This window comes from Pyricularia grisea (genome assembly GCF_004355905.1).
Source record: "Pyricularia grisea strain NI907 chromosome Unknown Pyricularia_grisea_NI907_Scaffold_7, whole genome shotgun sequence".
NCBI lineage: Eukaryota > Fungi > Ascomycota > Sordariomycetes > Magnaporthales > Pyriculariaceae > Pyricularia > Pyricularia grisea.
The window spans coordinates 3419394-3437417 of NW_022156720.1; the positions used below are offsets into that span (position 1 = coordinate 3419394).

Sequence of the window (18024 nt, forward strand, 5' to 3'; positions counted from 1 at the left end):
CCAAGAGTTTGCCAAGAGCTCGACCATAGTGCATCCTCGCGGTCATCACTCCCACTAGCAACGGCCTACCTGCCTTACCTACCCTTGTCATTCTTTACAATAAATATTATAGCCATGTACAAGACAGGTGCTGCCTTGAGCATTCTACTGGGTCTGGCCGGCCCGGTCCTTGGCGTCGCTGTCGCTAAGATCTCGCAAGATGCAACTTGCGGCAGCGCCAGCGGAGCAACATGCCAGGGCTCCGTTTTTGGCAATTGCTGTTCTCGATACGGCTGGTGCGGAAGCGTAAGTGCATCCACCCGCACTCAGAAGAACTCTTCCTCCAATATGCTAATGCTTACCAATTACTTTTCCAGAGTGATGCTTACTGCGGAGGTGGCTGTCAATCCGCTTTTGGTACCTGCAACGGCGCCACCACTGCTTCCGGATTGACTGTCAGCGAGGATGCGACCTGCGGCGAAGGCGTCACCTGCATCGGCTCCGGCTTTGGTGACTGTTGCAGCTCCTACGGTTGGTGTGGCGGCTCGGAGGATTATTGCGGCGTGGGCTGCCAGAGCCCCTTTGGAACTTGTAATGATGTTTCCATCCCGTCGGTCTCCGCAGCCGCGAGCGGTAGTACCCAACTCTCGTTGAGCACGATGTCGAGTTCGGTCCAGGCCGCGTCTTCCTCTCAGGGATCATCTGGTACAGCCAGTTCTTCGGGTCCTTCATCAACGAGTAGCAACGCAGGGGTCACTGGCAGTGCTTCGATTACTAGTACGGCCTCGTCGTCAGGAAGCAGTGTGGGATCCACAGTTGTTTCGCCCACTACCACCGGGGCCTCCTCAACCACCGTGACCCCCGCATTTTCTCCGGCTGGCACATCTGGCACATCTTCCTCAGCCGCCTCAACTGGCACATCCGGTTCCGGCACTGCATCAAGCACAACCCCGACTTCCCCTTCAAGCTCTCCCGCCGGCATTAGAATCTACCAGGAACGGGATTTGGCGCCTGGATCACCTGCCTGCAACTACATCGTCGCCGACAAAAGAGTACAAACCAACATCCAGGGCGAAGACAAGAGGGAAGCGGCCCTCGCAGAGTGTCAGTCGCTCTGCGATGCCTACCCCGGGTGCCGCACCTTTTTCTACTACGAAGAGAGCAAAAGTATTGGCGACCCTAACCTCAAGAAGATATACTGCGCATATGGTGTTCAGCCCTGGAACGAGGAGTGGTTGCAGTGCGGAGATAAACGCTATCGATTCAGTGTCGGATACGAGTATGTCCGGACTGACTTTGGCGTGGCCTCTGCTTCTGCTTCTGGTTCAGCTTCTGGTGCGAGCTCCTCATCGTCTCATGTGGCCTCGGGCGGGAGCTCCAGCTCTTCGACATCTTCTAGTACAGGGACCACATCTACCACCAGCCCCAGCTCCACCTTGTCAAGCACTTCTTCCACCACGTCTACTTTCAGCTCCACCTCGCCGACGACAACAACATCATCCGCCGCACCGTCAACCACCGTACGCACCGTCAGGGTCTACCAGCGCCTCGTCTACCAGGACAAGGCCCCGGGCTGCATCAACACCGCCAAGCAAAAGGACGAAGTGGTCATAATCCCGGGCCTAAACGCCAGCCCTGGTCCCAAGAACGACTTCGCCACAGGCGCGGCCCAATGCCAAGGAATGTGCGACGCCCTACCCAAATGCGAGAATTTCTTCTACAGCGTCCCGGCGACAGGGGTTGCCCAGTGCTACCTTGGCCTTAAGGATTGGGGGGTCGATTGCCGCCAAGGCTACGTGTCCGTGTTCAGCAGCGGTTCCAAGCTCCTGCGGACGTACAACGTTACCGTCACCACCGGGTCAGGCTCTACGGCTCCCTCCTCGACGGTGATCATCTGACGGCGAGAAGGGGCGAATGTGACTTCTATATGGCTTTACGACGGTATTTGGACCGAGACGTATGCGCTGCGCAATCAAATCTATTAATAGGGATTTATTTGGGAAAATTATCCAGTTTAGTTTTTGTGTTGCTCTGGCTTCATCAAGTCAGGCTCGTACAAGTAAATGCCCGTGGCGTTATTTGCTTCCATCAATTACCGCCTTGCCTCCCAGCACAGTGCTTCAGCATTATATAATAGCAACAACCTACCGTATATTGGATCCTATCCCCAAGCGCCCAAAGTTATGAATCTCGAGATTTAACGTTGGGTTACAGGTGGCGCGTTTGTGGTGGCACCGCTTGTCGCATGAACCTACTTAGTTATAGACACAGCGTGGAGGTTGTGACACTTCAATTGGACCTACACACACTTCACTAGTAGCTGTTAGGCACCCTCATGCTGGTCTGTCGATCTTGATGGTTTAGATCTTTTCCTGGAAGGCAACGAGCCAAAAACAGTCCGCCAGTATACCATTACGAATTGTCACTAAAAGATCTGCTTATACTTGCATTTCTAGAGTCGGGAGGTCTCTGCGTCAGAATCGTCTCGACGTCGCGGAACTGGTCACCCGGCGCCATGTTGTTGATGGTCTCATTCAGCCCCACGCGCGTGCGCTAGATCAAGCCTTTAAAGTGGCGGTTTTGCAGTGCGTGGGTGCGTTTCTTCAGAGGGGGCTTGACTCGGATTTCGCAGTTATTACAATTCCTGGGAGGACTTTTTATACAAAATCGACATAGAGAAAAAGTGACATGACGAACATACGGTAGTTTCATGGTGCTTTTCCGTCAACAGTATCTAGATCGAGCCCGTGGAGCACTGTTTCCATAGATGTAACTCCTCTATTACTATGAAGTTTAAAGATATGCGCCTCATTGAACTCCTGAACAGCCCTCGTGAATTCTTTGACACGCAGCCTGGGCTTCCTGTTGGTTGAGCGAGCATAAGCTCACAACAGATAACTCGGCCAAGAAAACTTTAACAATCAGTAATTTGCTTTCAACATGCCTCAGTCAACACTGCCACTTTGGATGAAGTTGACGAGAGTGGGCCACATCCTGAGGGAAGACGTGTTGGAACAGAACAATGCTCGAGTCACGTAGATACCTTGTCAAGGAAACGAACTGATTTTATTCCGCATCAACTGTCCGAAATAAACACGTTGAAGTATCCGAAAGCTAGTGCAACTAAAGTGGATTTTAAAAAGTTGAACCCCCTTCAGAAAAGAGTGGGTCAAAGAATTTCTGAAGGGGGTTCAGCTCAATCCTGACCCGGGTTCATCTATGAACTCCTTGGCATGCCCGTCCTGCAGATTCAAGTGGTTCAACATGACTTATTTTTTTAAACGATAATGTAGCAAAGAGTCGGATAAAATATGAAGAGAAATAGTTCCAACGAAAAAGGCCCTTGAAATGTTGGGAGGTATACTATACATAGATACTGAGATTAGTAATAGAATGAGCTGGGCATCGATTTGAAGGTTTCCGAATACTACGAATGGCAAATTTGCCCTCGTAGTAAGTATAATTGGGGGTTATAGGGCGTGGATTGATATTCAGTCCCTCATTGTATCGCCGGTCGTCCACACGTTGCATTTATGAAAACGATTTATCCTTTTCATTAATAATATACGGATTGGAACCTTGAAAATCCCAATGTCGATATGTGATTGGTTACAATAATTTATTTGTAACGTCATCGTGGATTGAAAATGATCATCTTGGTGGGCTTTATATTCCTGCAAGTCTTTACTTCTCTCGATATTCTTCGTGGCCCACTGTATAAGGATCTTGAAAGTCATACGTTTCTGGTTGCGATGATGGCGTCAGGTAGCACTGCTGTGTTCGTTCATTCACAATGGGGAACATTCATCTGGGTCCAATCTGCAGCTATTTTATTGGTTGGTGGAGGCCGACTAAATCGTCCCACAGTTTGGAGTATTGCTTTTTCGCTCAACGTATTATCCCCCACCTGAGTTTTGCGAGACAAACCCTGATCTGTTCACCGCAAGAAGAATGTGGCTTGAACCCTCTGCAGGCGATACCTTATTTTCGATGCGGGGACATTTTCGATAGCGTGTGTAAATCGATACGTCCGCTCGACTCTTCCGCATTGCTAGCCCAGCCTCTTCCAAGTTCCTGCGCGATTTTAACAATAGGTTCTGCTTAAACAGGAGCTTGTTTCAAAGCGTGTCAAAAATTCAAAAGGTAATTAGGTAGGTTGGACACGCTTGAAAACAATGCTATCAGCATTGTTGGCCCTTGCGGTAGGCATAGCTGCCTATTTTCACCTACGGCGCCCACGCAAACTACCCCCGGGCCCGACCCCGTGGCCCCTGCTAGGCAACCTGCTTGACCTGCCGCCGCCCAGCGGACCGGAGTACAAGCACTGGCTGAAGCTGAAGGATTCCCATGGACCCATTAGCAGCGTCACCATCCTGGGCCAGCCCCTAATCCTGCTGCACGACCGCCGCGCCGCCGTGGACCTTCTCGACAAGACGTCCATGAAGACTTCGGGGCGGCCGCACATGCGCTTTGCGGAGATTTGTGGCTTTACGTCGCTGTTGAATCTAGAACAGTACGATGCTGGCTACAAGCTGGATCGAAAGCTGGTGCATCAGCAGCTCGGGACAAAGACTGTTGCTGCGCGGTTCAGAGAAGTTTTCGATGGCGAAAGTGCACGGTTTCTGGTAAAGATTCTGGAAGAGCCCCTGGGTTTGGTTGAGCACACCACAGCGTAAGTCCATGTCTCCCTTTGTTCATGTAGTTTCTTTCCAGTCCCCTTGACTGAGAACCCAAAAACAAAGTGTAACTGGTGCCATCATTCTTAAAATAACATATGGCTACTCAATCTCTCCCTCATCTCCCGATCCTCTGGTCAAGCTTATCGACCACACGATGGAAGTATTTGGAAAGGCCGCAAGCCTGCTTTCCTGGGCGGTCGATATCTTTCCCCTACTGGAATGCCTGCCCGAAGGTCTTCCCTTTACACACTGGAAGAAGGTCGCACGAGAGTACGCGGCCATCTTGCAGCACACGACTGACGTCCCTTACAACTTTGTGAGGTCCCAAATGTCCACCAACACCAACAACCTCTCCTACGTCTCTTCTTTGGTGTCCCAGTATACGCAGTCCGGGCCGCTCAACCCCGCCATCGAGAGCGTGATCAAAAACACGGCTGTTGTAATGTACGGCGGCGGTGCCGACACATCTGCAAACTCCATACAGGCCTTTGTCCTAGCCATGCTGCTGCGCCCGGCCGTTCAGGCCAAGGCGCAGGCCGAGATCGACTCCGTGGTCGGCAGCAACCGTCTACCGTTCTTTGCGGACCGCAGGAAACTGCCCTACGTCAACGCCCTGGTCAAGGAAACGCTACGCTGGTTCCCCGTTGCGCCCATGGCCGTGCCCCACAGGACCGACGAGGCTCTCTCCTACGGCGGTTATACCATCCCCAAGGGTTCATACCTGCTCGCATCGATCTGGTGGTTTCTGCACGATCCGGACGTGTACGCAGAGCCGGACTTGTTTGATCCAGAGAGGTTCCTTGCGCCGCGCTCGGAGCCGGACCCAGAGGATCATGCCTTTGGGTACGGGAGACGGGTCTGTCCTGGCAGGTTCCTGGCGGATGAGAGTCTGTTCATTATCATCTCCCGCATGCTTGCTGTCTTCGATATGAACAAGGCTAGGGATGCAGATGGCAACGTGATTGAGCCTGCGATTGGTGGCACTCGTGGGCTGATTGATAAGCCGGTGAAGTTTGCATTCGACATTAAGCCGAGGAGCGATCGGGCCGTGGAGCTGGTGAGGGATGTTGAGAGGCTGTTTCCTGGAGATGGGAGCAATGCTGCGCTTGTGCGGGAGATTATGGCTGCCTGATATTGGGGTGGGAGATTGTGGAATGACATGAGTACCCAAATTGAGAAATATGACTTTCCGGATGTAAATAATGGATCTGGGGTTAACATTCGAGCCTTCGTGCCCCGAAAGTAAAGCAGGCAGATATGGGTCTTGGATTCAATGAGAGGCGAGAAGTGCAAGCCGCATATCCGTATCTGTATAAAGCAATGTCTTACTCTTTTTTACCTTCCCTGCTCCATTGTTTCTAACCAAATAAGCTATTATACGTATTCATCCAGTTTGTAACACGACCAGGTATTTATCCCCATTTTGTCAGTTTATATGGTACCCATATTCTAGGTTGTCGGACTGCTTCACTGCTTACGGCTTGTCAATGCTCTTAGCTTCGACTAGGAGACTACAATGAGATAGTCAGTACTCCGTACCGTGAACTCATCTCTGTTAAGCGAGGTAGGTAGCCTTTTTTGCTCCCCTATACTCAAAGTATGCTCATAACTTAGCTCAGTGTGATGTCAGACTATTGCGCCACGCTAGGCATTTTTTATAATTCCTTCATGTAACCAGTTCTGAGCTGACGCTGGCGGTGTCGTCAAGCCTGCTGTTTGCGTGTCTTCTGAAACTCAGGATGCTCGTAAGATTGAGCATAGCACGGAAGCCGGTTTATCGGCCCGTGTTGACGACCATTCTACTCCGAGGAGAGAGAGGGAAAATAAACCGAGGCGCTGCTTGACGCTAAGAAAAGATGAAAAATATTGCTCTTGGGAAGCCTTTGGTCAACGGTCAGGGTTAGGTAGGGTTTGGTGATTCCAGCTTCTGAATGGTCACAGTAATAATGGGAAAAGCAGCGGCTGATCGGCGGTATAGTATTCGTGGGGAAAGCAGACTAATCCCCGGATCTACTAGGAGGATAAATCAATGAAGTTCTGAGTAGTTCAAGGTAAATTAAGTACCACTGGCGTTGCAATTGTACGTGGGAGCTGGGTGGATTGGAAAAGTGGCCGGGGGTACGTATATCTACTTTATACATTTTCAGCTCTGCCATTATTAATATTCCCGTCCAAGTCTGGGTTCTGTCCATCTGCGGGTAGTAATTTTTAATTTCTATATATAATGACAGGAGAATGACAAATCATATACAGGAGATATTAGGCTGGCTACCGGGCAGGAGCGTCGTACTTATCTTGCATGTACAAGAAAGTTACCGACTTGCCGAGTATAAAAGATCTCACTGGCTCTTTGAAGCCATGTTGCTTCAATATATTTGTTGCTAGAACATAATCAACTTGCTTGGATGTGCTTCTAAGCCATCCACCATCTTTATCCTCACTATCTTTCCACTCGTCATAGCCAGTATCCTTCTTCCAACTGGACGTATTTATTACTGTCAAAAAAGACTTTTTCAGAGCAGAAGCTGTCCGCTCTGTCCTTATGTCCAATTGCGGTCTGAAAAAGACAGTTAATTCTCCGGGATTGTACTCGTCGGCCCGTGTCTTCTTAGCAGCCACAGTCATAATGATGAGAAGGATTGAGCAAATCAAACTGGAAGAGACCATTTTCGCTGTTGTTAGATAGTGTCAAGTAGCGAAAACTTGGTGGAAGAATTCAAAAAGTATTTGTTTTCTTTGCAAAAATCGGCTTAATTGTCAAAATGCCTTCGCAAAGAACGAGAGAAGTGATACTAGTAGCACAGACTCACCCTACCAAGGAGAGCAGCTCGTTCTTTCTTGTTAAATATTGTATTCCTGTACATTGCCATTACCTGGAGTTACCATGCCTATCCTTTTTTTATGTTATTTATAGCCATCTTTTACTACCTGCCCACCCGCCTGGTTGACTCGTGCTCATGCAATGCCCACCTAGAAAACACTACTAAAGAGCTATTTCTATTTTGCGCTGTATACCGTCAATTATTATTGGGAGATGCCGTGAAAAGCAAGTCTCTGCATAACATCAAGGTCATGGGGGTTGTCAGAATTTACTTGAGTTCTAATCTCTTGTCACATTTTTCCTTCAAGCGCGATTTTCCGTGATTTAACTTCTGTATCCACAGTCCTATAGGTAATGCGAGACTTGAAAACGTTCCCAGTGCGATACCTACCCAGTATCCATACGCAGTAGTCTGACAAGCGCTAACAACCATAGAACCAGAAATTAAGGGGGATTCATTTACCCGTGCTGCGCCACACTTGCTAGCATCATCCCATCCCTCTAAAAAATTGGCTGCCTTAAATGTATTACCGCAATGGACTGAGCAAACCTGATATGGACATTCAATTGGAAGGCGAATGGGTCAAGCTGAAGCAACCGTCAATGAGACGGCCAATGGAGGTTTGGCGGGGAGCAAAGGGAGCAGAGGGTGTCTGATCTGAGACCCCGCGAATCCCAAAATCAACGACTTTCTCTTCGTACCGATTTGGTAAGGGTCGGACTAGTCTTCTGGTGTGTGACCAATGGGAAATCCCTGGTGTGCTATGTTTTTTTTTCCTCTTGTTTTTCCTTCCTGTTTTAACTTCACTTGCTTTTTCACATTTCCATTTCCACGGTGATGAAACTTGGACAGAACCACACTTATGCATAGGTGAATAACCTTTGTTTTTGGCCTCAAAGTGTCGATAAAAACATTTACTTTACACTCTCACCAACCACTCACATACCTGATCATCCAACGCCCCTCACAGATATGTCTTCAACAAACTGTTGTAGTAGACATACGCCGTCGAAGAAGGCGGCTCGAACCCATACATGTAGTCACCCCACCAAGGCCCAGCAGCCCACCACAGAGCACCCATCCACACGTCGCTGTTCTGCTTCATGTGGTCCAGCATGCCCTTGACGGCGGCTTTGCACTGATCGTTGGGACCGCCTGCAAACTCACCAATCATGCCGACCTTCTTGTTCGCCCTGAGCCACTCGGTCGCGCCCACGATGCGCTGGACGCCAATGTTTGCACTGACGCAGTCTGGCGAGGTTCCCGACGAGTCCGAGTCGAGGTACTGGTGCATCTCGTAGACGAGCTTGTTCTGCGGGTCCGTGAGGGCCTTCATGTTGTCGTTGGTCGTGTTCCAGGACCAGGCTCCCGACCACGCGTTGCCCTCGACGAAGATGTACTGCGACGTCGCACCGGCGGCCCGGATACCGTCGATGCTGGCCTGGTTCAGCCGGAGCACGAGGTCCTGGTCCATGGTGTTGTACTCGTTGTTGGTGTCAAAGACCACCTTGTTGTTGCTCTTGAAGGACGTGGCAAGGTTGACGAAAAAGGTCTTGAAGGCAGAGGTGTCGGTGATGATGTTCTTGTTGAACCGGCCGTAGTTGTGCGGGTCGATGACCGCCCAGCCGCCCTTGTTTGTGATGTGGTTGACTACTGTCGTCAGGTTGCGGAGGTAGGCTTGGTTAAAGGCTCCCGTCAGCCCCTTGTCTGCCAGACGCTCCATTGCCATGCAGACACGGAAGGTGTTGTAGCCTTGGCTCATCAAGGTCTGTGTATCATGAGAAGGCTGGTCAGCTTTGCTTTTGTCATAAATCATAGCAATATTTGCCAAAAAAAAGACATGATGAATTAATAAGGTACGGGAATACTAACATCAATGGTAGACGTCTCTGGGAACGTGTACTCCTTGCCCCAGGTACCGGGGAGAGTGTCGCTGCCGAACTCAGCTCCGGCCTCGTTGGTGCCAAAGAAGGTGAACTTGCCGTTGCCGCCACCACCACCACCACTGCCGCCGCCATTACCGGGAGGGTTGGACGCTCCAGGCTGACATTGACTGTACCATTCGTTCACCACAACACACGAATGCCCCGAAACGCAAGTGGTCGGGCCGGTGTGGCCGGTCCCACCGCATTGCGCCCACGCAGGAGCCTGCGCGGCGACGGCGGTGACGAGGGCGCCGAGGGCAAAGAAAGACTTCATTTTGCAGAGTCTCGATTGACGGTGTTTCTTTCTTTTGGTGTGGTGACGGTGGGCGGACAAGAAACCAGTCAAGTCATCGGACGAACATTGAGCGGCTGCGTGGCCTTTTTGTATGGGATTTAGAGTCAGTAGAATCCGCGCTGGTTTCTAGTTTGAGGTTGAGCATGTTGGAATTTTCGGATTCGCCTCCCGGAGAGGGGTTCACATTATACCATTGCAGGTAGATTAACACGGAGAGGAAGCGCCCGTAATGGAAACACTGCCAGGGCCACCGTGAGGGAATTGGGGAAATTTGAACCAGATCTAGCCTCGATTCGTTTTCATATTGACTATAATGGCTCCGCACCCCCCAAGATCTTCCGCCTATCGGTTTCCTTACCCTCCGCCTCCAAATCTCACCTCAAGCTGGTGCTACCAAAGCACCCCTGGACGTCGGAGGAGGCAAGTCCGCAAAATACAACCACGGTTCACTATCCCTTGTTTTCGGGAATCTGGACTCGACGATTCTGCCAAATGTGGAAATTGGTATGTTTTCTTCGCTTCTTCAACGCGCCGACCTGTCACTTCCCTTGGCTAAAAAGCTTGACTCGGTGTTTACCGCCGACGACCCCTAGCTTCAATTTATTGTTTACCCCAAACTGATTGATGCTTACTTCTTTGGGACTGTCGGGGTTGTCCATGATTACGTATATTAGGTTTACGTAGTTTGTTTCGAATGATGATGAGCGACGGGGGAGATTGTGGCCTGGGAAATGTACAACGAATAGTGACATCAACCAGACCTTCTCCCTTTCAATCGCAACCTGCTCGTTATTAAATGTGTCAAGGATCCGTAGATTTAATCACCCAAGTTCATGCCGTCGCGTGTACACGTCCAACTCATGCACCGACGGGGTGCAACTACTTTCAAGCTCCGCCTGTGCCACTGGGCTACCGACCATCTCCTTGACGCCGTCTTCGTGCTGGTATTTCTGAGGCTGCTGCGCCGCATTGACTTCCTGGTGCCACTGACCATCCCCAGGGGCCTCGACAGCATTCTCGCGAATTTGCCGTCGTCGCGGCCGGTACCAGTAGAAATAAAACCCGGCCGCGGCGGCAATCAACAGGGCCGCTACTCCTCCAGCGACACCACCAGCGATGGCCGCCACGTTCGTGCCGCCCGTGCCCGCAGGAGACGATGGATCCCCCGAGGCTGGCCCACCACCCGGCGGGCTACCACCCTGCTGGCCATCACCAGGGCGCCCGTCGAGAACATCCGCAAAGAGCGCTCGCGTGCTCGGGTCATCCCATTGCACACCGGCGAGGCCGCCGTTCCTGTTCCAATCCGCCACCATGGCCGGTGGCTGGTACGGAAGCGCATCGGCGGCGTAATCACCCGACCACTCGAGGCTCGTGAGGTCCATCACCTGCATGTTCCTCGGCCAGTCGTCCTGGCGCGTCCACGCATTGGTGTCGTCGCTCTGCTTCTCGTCGTAGCCGCCCACGGCGATCATCTGCCGCTGGCCCCGGCCGGCCACGGCGCAGTCCAGGTTGCTGCGTGCCGTCGTCGGGAGTCCCGTGGGTGGGGCTTGGAACCAGCGGAAGCCCGGGACGGTCAGGATCCAGAGGTCGGCGGGCGTGATGCCGACGCCTCCAAACATGAAGATCTCGTACCCGCCGGTACGGTTGCTGCTGATGGCGTCGGTGGTTGCCACTGCGCAGCCGCGTCTCCTGCGTTTGTCCGGGGTGTAGGCACCCGTCGTCTTTTGCGTGTGGAAGGTTCGCGTCCCAATGTCGTAAAAGGTGATGCGGTCCATTGGCACGTCTGCGTTGTCTCCATCGTCGTTTATCGTACCCTGAAGCCCGGCCATAAACACCACGATCCCTTGGTTTCTGGTCCCGAGAGTAGGTAGGCACACGGCGTAGCCGTCCAGGTGGGTGCCGCGCCTGGCCCCTTGCCCAAAGTCGTCTGCCGTCTGGTTCGCCCACGTCCCGTCGGTCATGTTGAAGACGATGAGGCCCGGGAGCGCTCGCTTGTTCCTCCCCCAGAGCTCGGTTGAGTTGTCGGTCGCCGAGTGAAGGTATCCGCCCATGTAGAACCCCAGTCCGTTGCAGCTAGTCCAGCTTCCGAGGTGTGTTCTGTGAATGAGCTTCTGGCCAGATGACGCTTCGGGTTTCTTTTGGCCCCTCTCCCATTTTCCCTCACTCGAAGTGTCACTCTCCCGAATAAACGTGGAAAGTCGTGGTTCGTTCGAGTTTCTGTTGGCATTTCCGTCAATGCTGCTCCCACCCCACGTGTACATGCGCGTCCCGCTCGGGTCTGGCCACATGGCTGGCTTTGCTGTTGACACAAAGTCCGGATCTTCGATTGCGTATTTTTCAAAGTTGCCCGACCCGAGACTCCAAGATTTATCTATCGGGATTGCCCATGTTGTATTGTCTGTACCAAGTTGACGTGAGTTCTCTTGTTTATTGATTCTCAGGTAATACGAGTCGAAACTCCCACTCGGTGGAAGCTGTGAGCGCAACATACCTGGTGTCCAGCCCGAATCCTCTCCAGCTACCGGTCGAGTCGTCTTTCCGCCGTGAATATAGAGATAGTTCCCAAGGATAGCAACTGCAGTAGTTTGTCAACCGAAAGTCAGCAAAGTGAATGCATTGCGCCAAACAGAATTTAGTTGGTGGACAATGGCTTACCCGAATGGCTCGCCTGCCATTCAAAAGCTTGGCAGGAAGCAAAACATGTCGCGACCACAAACAATACCGACCGCCAGCTGGTTGCGCGCGGATGCAGATTCATTGCTGGTTCAACCACGGAGAGAAACAGCGCCGAATCTTCAATTTCAGATCGACGGCAGGACGCCTAGTTGGGAGTTGGACAAGAACAGAATACAGAAAGACGGAAAATGGGAGAGGGGGCACGAAAAGATTAAAAAGTCAGGCCGCGAAACCCGATCACGGCCGAGGATTTCCCCATTCGTAACCAGTATCCCCGATGTGATGTGAAAGCGGTACAGCGGCCTGACTAAAAAGACGCGGGCCAAGATCCTTTTCCCCCCCACCCATCCTTCTTGACTACTACATTGGGAGGCGGGATCGAAGAGATGCTTAAAAAAAAAAAAAAACACCTGTCCGGAGATGTGATTTGTTCATTTTCCATGGCAGTCTGACAACAGGTCGCATGCGGGTGGCACAGCATGGGGCCCTGGATTCGTCGCTAGCCCTAAACGGTGCTCTCGGCGTCCGATTTTGCCCAGGTGGTAGTAGATCTGCGCCCGGCCCGCAGGGGTTTTGCTTCGCCATGGCTGCCGGCAAATGCTGCCCAATCCCGCTGCGAAGTATGCCTTGCTTAACACGCTCTTTTAATATTACTCACATGTTTCCCCCGTCACTCCGATGGGTTGGAAAGGCAAGGTTAACATTCTAGCAATCTAGCCTCGATGTCAACAACTCAGTGACACCGGATGAGTAAAGTCTTACTGTACTTGCTGTGCCAAGGCCGTCTTGATAGAAGAGAAGAAAAAAGAAACATGAGACACCGGATCCGCCCCTTGTTTTCTCATTCACTCGAGTCGTTGAATTGACGCGGGGAGCTGGTTGGCTGCGCCCATAGCCGGGATCAACGGCACCTCTTCGCGTCATCTCACGATCTCGCTTCTGACGTGTGGTTGATATGGGATACCTATCATCTGCACCAAGAGCACTTATCAGTTTTGCTGGGCTTACAACTGGTCAAGCTCGATGAAACCCCGGTTGTTTGCAAAAAGCTTAATTATTGAATCACTATAGTAGCATTGCTGCCGCGTCTATCCGTAATGTACCCCCATGTACCTTTACAGCACTAATCCTCTCACTTCCACACCTCCCCTTCCCTCGAAAACCCCACAAGCAAAACCCAGCTTAGTTCGTGCAGATCGGGATGTTGATGACCTGGTCGACCTGGAGCAGGAGAGGGTCGACGCCCTGGTTGGCGGCCTGGAGCGCATCTACGCTCAGGTTGAAACTTTGCGCAACCAGGAAGAAGGTGTCGCCCGAGACAATGGTGTAGGTGGAGGCAACGTCGGTGGCGCAGGAGTTGTTTTGGCCGGGCTTGGCCAGGCAGGAGATGTTGTCGATGGTGCAGGGGTAGGTCGGGACCTCGAGCACGCTGCCCTGGACAATGTAGTTGGGGTTGGACAGGTTGTTGAGCGTGGCGATGTTGCAGATGCCAGAGTTGAGCTTCTGCGACACGATAGTCAGGTTGTCGTCGGGCTGGACCGTGTACTCGACCACGGGGCCGGGGCTGCAAGTCGCCGTGGCAGTAGGGACCGCGCTGGTGGTGGTATTGGCGACGCTGGTGGGGGTTGCTTGCTGTTACAGTGTGAAAGTAGAGTCAGTTGTGAACGTTGATGGTTGATACCACATATATGGATGAGTTTGTGATGAGCCTTGGGTTATTCTGCTTACAGGCAAAGCGGCGGCAGCGCCGACGAAGAGGATGGTGACGATGGTGGAGAACTGCATTTTGACGGCTTGGGATACTCGGATTCGAGGTTGTAGAATAAGTCGATTATAATGTGTAAAAAATGACTGAAGTTGAAATGTTTAGGAAGCGAGTGGATTGAGTGAATGTGTTACTCCGAGATGATGGGGATGAGGATAAGGCCAGAACAAACTCAACTTCAAGACGGATGTTGTGGTCTTATATCTTCGCCGAAGGGATGGATAAGATTCTCGTGTCCAGAAAGGTTTGCCCGTAGTACTATCATTGTCAATGCCCCTATTCGGGGGCACCGGAATCAGATGGTATCATCCCCTATGGGTAACTAGGAGACGCCGTAGAGCGACCGAAGAATCCGGACGGCGACTATAACCGCATTCGGAACTTCCGTCGTGGCGGCGAAGTCCCAGTGGAAGGGATAGGGGTGGAGCTCTGCGCGCAATAGAGTTTAACGCGCGGGTATGCATTCCCATGGAGTCGGTAGCCGAACCTCCACATTTTCCCACATTTGGACAAACAGGCCGCCATGCCATGACTATCATCTAAGGCTGCCGGCACGCGAACACCGAACCATAAGTCAGGGTCTGCTGGCTTTGGCGTGTCGGATCGTGGGCGGGATCGCTGGCTGCTACTGAAGTCTGCAATCTAATTTACCTACCACTGAAGCTTGAGTTTCATTGTCACCACTTTTAAGAATAGGGGACGTAGCATTTTCAAATTTCGACAGTGGCAAATCTGCATTCTGAAGACGGGGCGAAGTCCAGTGTCTTATGTCACTGCCAGGCCATCGTTTCGTATTTCGTAGACGTTGGTTACGCGTCCAATCATTGCCAAGACTCTCCCAACAGCTTAGACCGTGAATTTGCTCTTCAGCTCGTGATGCTCCGGCTAGACTTCGGCATTGAGAAGCAATCTTATCCCGCTAAAATTTGCGGGCTTCCAATCCTCCTTTTACAACTCCATTGATGACGACGATGGAACTAATTTCTGCTGCCTGAGAGAAAAAGGAACAAAAGCTGCTAAGAACTTTTTGCTCTGCTCCAGCAGAAAGACGACGCTATTGAAAAGGCAGACCTTCTTTTAGTATCTTGGGATTCTTTCAATTGGCTACCAGCCATCACCCATTTCAAGCATGGTTGAGAAAAAGGTAAATTCTTGATCTGATAATCTGAGACAGAGCTAGGTTGAGTTAAGAATACTGCATCAAACAGGCGGAAGGCGTCGCCTTGCCGGGACTGTCGTTTAACAGGATGTCCCGCACCAGATATCAGAAAAGGGGCTTAACCACGCGCTGCTAGCAGTTACGCGCATAAATCCATTCACTGTTTTCTCTTCCAAAACCACTCCGTCTGCGGTGTATTGCGTGAACATTACATTTCTCTTTCCTTAACCTCAGGGGGGCCTTTCACCATATTCTTTTCGTACCGTTCAGACAATGACCGAAAGACAGTCGAGCGTCTCTGGAACATTCTTCGAAATGAGAGACCTCTCACGAAGCACAGCGCATACCTGGGAGATTTAGTTTGTACAGTAGGGACGTATCGTGGGGTCGGGAGAGCTTAATTGCCGCCCAGAACCGCCCTTCGCATGAACCGACAGTGTCGACTAGGATGCCCTTGGAGAACAATTGACCCACTGACTGGAGTTTACGTGGCTTAGTGATCCAGAATATACGTAGCACTAGTCCCTAGGAAGCGAAGTGGGCTCCGGCAAGGTTTTCCTCTTGAGTTTGAACCCGGTCAGATAAGCCTCCATTTTGCTGTGAACAGCCCCATGATTCCATGACTTGTTATGTTATAGGGACGTTAATTAACATTCACGATTTTTTACAAGGCCTCCGGTTTTGATCCACCGAGTAATAATAACAAATCGATACCATAGTATGCTCCTCTTCGTACCTATATTACCATATTTGTATGTTATAGAATGTGTTGCTACTTTATCTATCACACACGATTCCCTGCCAGCACCCTTTGGGGATCCAGCCAGTACTAATCTTCAAAAGTAATTATCGCCACCTCTTTGGTCACATTCCTGGACATAATACTAATTTTTACCGCTAAACCTAACTATTGGGTGGTGTTGGTAGTGGTATTGGCGGTGGTAGTAGTACCCAGTGAACGCATATATTGTGTCGCTGAGGCATGGTGTTAAATAACGAATCGTGAGTGATCGATAACGTTGCCCTGTCAGTAAAATACCCAGTGCAAATAGGAGTCGCTGCAAATACGATTGTAAATCGTAGTACCCAGTACACTCAGTCTTTGGCCGGCCAACAAGTGGATTATTTTGGAGGTCAGATAAAGAATCATGGAGTCTATTCATCGCGGCCCTACATACAGTAGGCATTGCGACAAGTACATGCCACCCAATAACCTTATCTGCAGAGCGTTCCCTGCAGCCAATCCATTACAATTCAAGTGGCTAAACTCTCATCTGCATGGGGACAATCCTGGTAATTTTGCTTTTATAAACCTTGAAAATATTACTCTAACCTTAAGCTTTCGGGAGCCAGGCTTCATCGTAAGCAGTTGAAAGGGGTCAGTTAATAAACTATATTACTACCTATCGCCAGTCTTGAGTCTATCTGCAGCACTGGCTAGTGATCCTGCCGGGACTGTTGGTTCCCGCGCAGCCCTTGATTCTCACGAATAAATTACCGCCATTGTACCGAAAGACTGTTGCTGCTCCGCTTCCGTGGGCCCTGGCAGCAGGATATATGTTCATATCGCTGCCAAAAGCACGGAGTACTTTGGATCGCGTTTTGTCCCCGTTAGAAGGAATGAGGCTTTATACACGTGCATGTACCACTGTGTCTATCTAGAGTACTGGCATCTTTATCAACCATGCGGTAACAATTTCCATAGAAGAAAGCGTGTCATCATAAGTAAACCTGATTTATTCTTCATAAACCGGTTTCGATTTCCTTTACTAGCCCCGTTCTCGCGATCTAGCGAACCTGACGCCCTCTCAGTGAACCAATGGCAGGTACGCTGCTTGTTAACTATCGATCGGTTTGCAATCATCTTCCACCCAGAACTTAATTCAGCGGAGCAAAGGAGTGCTTGGTAAGCGAAAGCGAACCTGCGCAAGACAAGCGTGACAATTTCTTTAAATATGTGTTCAAACGCGGGGTTTCTCGGCCTTGTATCGGCCAATTCTAAAAAGTTAATCGCTCAAAACTCGAGGCTTAATTGGACGCGAGGTTTGGGGTCGATATAAACAAGTGGAATAAAGTTATTCGGGAAAAGCGGAATATATTATTTGAAGTTAATAGTTACCACGCCACCTTCACTCCCTTGACGTTTTCCGAGGTAGCCACGCTGTCACGGTCGTATTATTCACTCACTTGTAGCACGCACAAAATGCTCGGTCAGCATCAACAAATTCACATCCGAGTCCCGACACGGTGTCGTGGCTAACATACGACGCTATCAATTATCAACAGGATCCGTCCTGCCCAGGGTAAATCCGACTATTCCATTTCAATTTACACTTCATCACGGATTCCATGTTTTTATTTTTAGCCATTTCATACCAATAAATCATACATTCCCACCCTAAATTGACACCTTTCAATCCCCTCCCTGCAATGTACCCTATCGCGGGGTCCCTGATTACTTATTCATTAACCAACACCAACATTGTCTTGTTTCCCAGAAACAGAGCAGCTACAATACTGCGCCGCCCAAAACGAAGGGGACGGGCTGGAGAAAGAAGAGAGGTACAAAACAGTCATACAGCCAATAGAAGCCAAAAGCAGCGAAAGAGCCAATCGAAGGACAAAAATAAAAGATGAAAATGGAATTGTAAAATAAAACTCTGTGTTTGGAAGTTGAAAAACACGTTCCATGACTTGTTTATTTGGGGGGGGGGGGGGGGGGGG

General features: G+C 50.7%; 5 protein-coding genes across 5 annotated transcripts; 2 read left to right on the forward strand and 3 right to left on the reverse strand.

Annotated features, from left to right (window-relative positions):
- PgNI_10044 (uncharacterized protein) lies at positions 1–1877 on the forward strand (the record flags this gene model as incomplete). Its single annotated transcript, XM_031130023.1, has 2 exons — positions 1–285; positions 357–1877. Coding segments are annotated over 2 exons (1806 nt in total), but the record flags the coding sequence as incomplete, so codon positions are not given.
- Positions 1878–4154: 2277 nt separating this feature from the next.
- PgNI_10045 (uncharacterized protein) lies at positions 4155–5790 on the forward strand (the record flags this gene model as incomplete). The annotated part of the gene is made up of 2 exons (XM_031130024.1): positions 4155–4651; positions 4722–5790. 2 exons carry the CDS (start codon positions 4155–4157, stop codon positions 5788–5790), a joined length of 1566 nt encoding a protein of 521 aa, XP_030977636.1.
- Positions 5791–8350: 2560 nt separating this feature from the next.
- PgNI_10046 (uncharacterized protein) lies at positions 8351–9913 on the reverse strand. The gene is made up of 2 exons (XM_031130025.1): positions 9353–9913; positions 8351–9248 (listed from the first exon to the last, which is right to left on the reverse strand). The coding sequence occupies exons 1-2, from the start codon at positions 9677–9679 to the stop codon at positions 8445–8447; spliced, it is 1131 nt and encodes a 376-aa protein (XP_030977633.1). The 5' UTR covers positions 9680–9913; the 3' UTR covers positions 8351–8444.
- Positions 9914–10356: 443 nt separating this feature from the next.
- On the reverse strand, positions 10357–12525 carry PgNI_10047 (uncharacterized protein). Its single transcript, XM_031130026.1, has 3 exons — positions 12356–12525; positions 12192–12275; positions 10357–12098 (listed from the first exon to the last, which is right to left on the reverse strand). The coding sequence occupies exons 1-3, from the start codon at positions 12456–12458 to the stop codon at positions 10522–10524; spliced, it is 1764 nt and encodes a 587-aa protein (XP_030977634.1). The 5' UTR covers positions 12459–12525; the 3' UTR covers positions 10357–10521.
- Positions 12526–13558: 1033 nt separating this feature from the next.
- PgNI_10048 (uncharacterized protein) lies at positions 13559–14161 on the reverse strand (the record flags this gene model as incomplete). Its single annotated transcript, XM_031130027.1, has 2 exons — positions 13559–14008; positions 14105–14161. The coding sequence occupies 2 exons, from the start codon at positions 14159–14161 to the stop codon at positions 13559–13561; spliced, it is 507 nt and encodes a 168-aa protein (XP_030977637.1).
- Positions 14162–18024: the final 3863 nt, after the last annotated feature.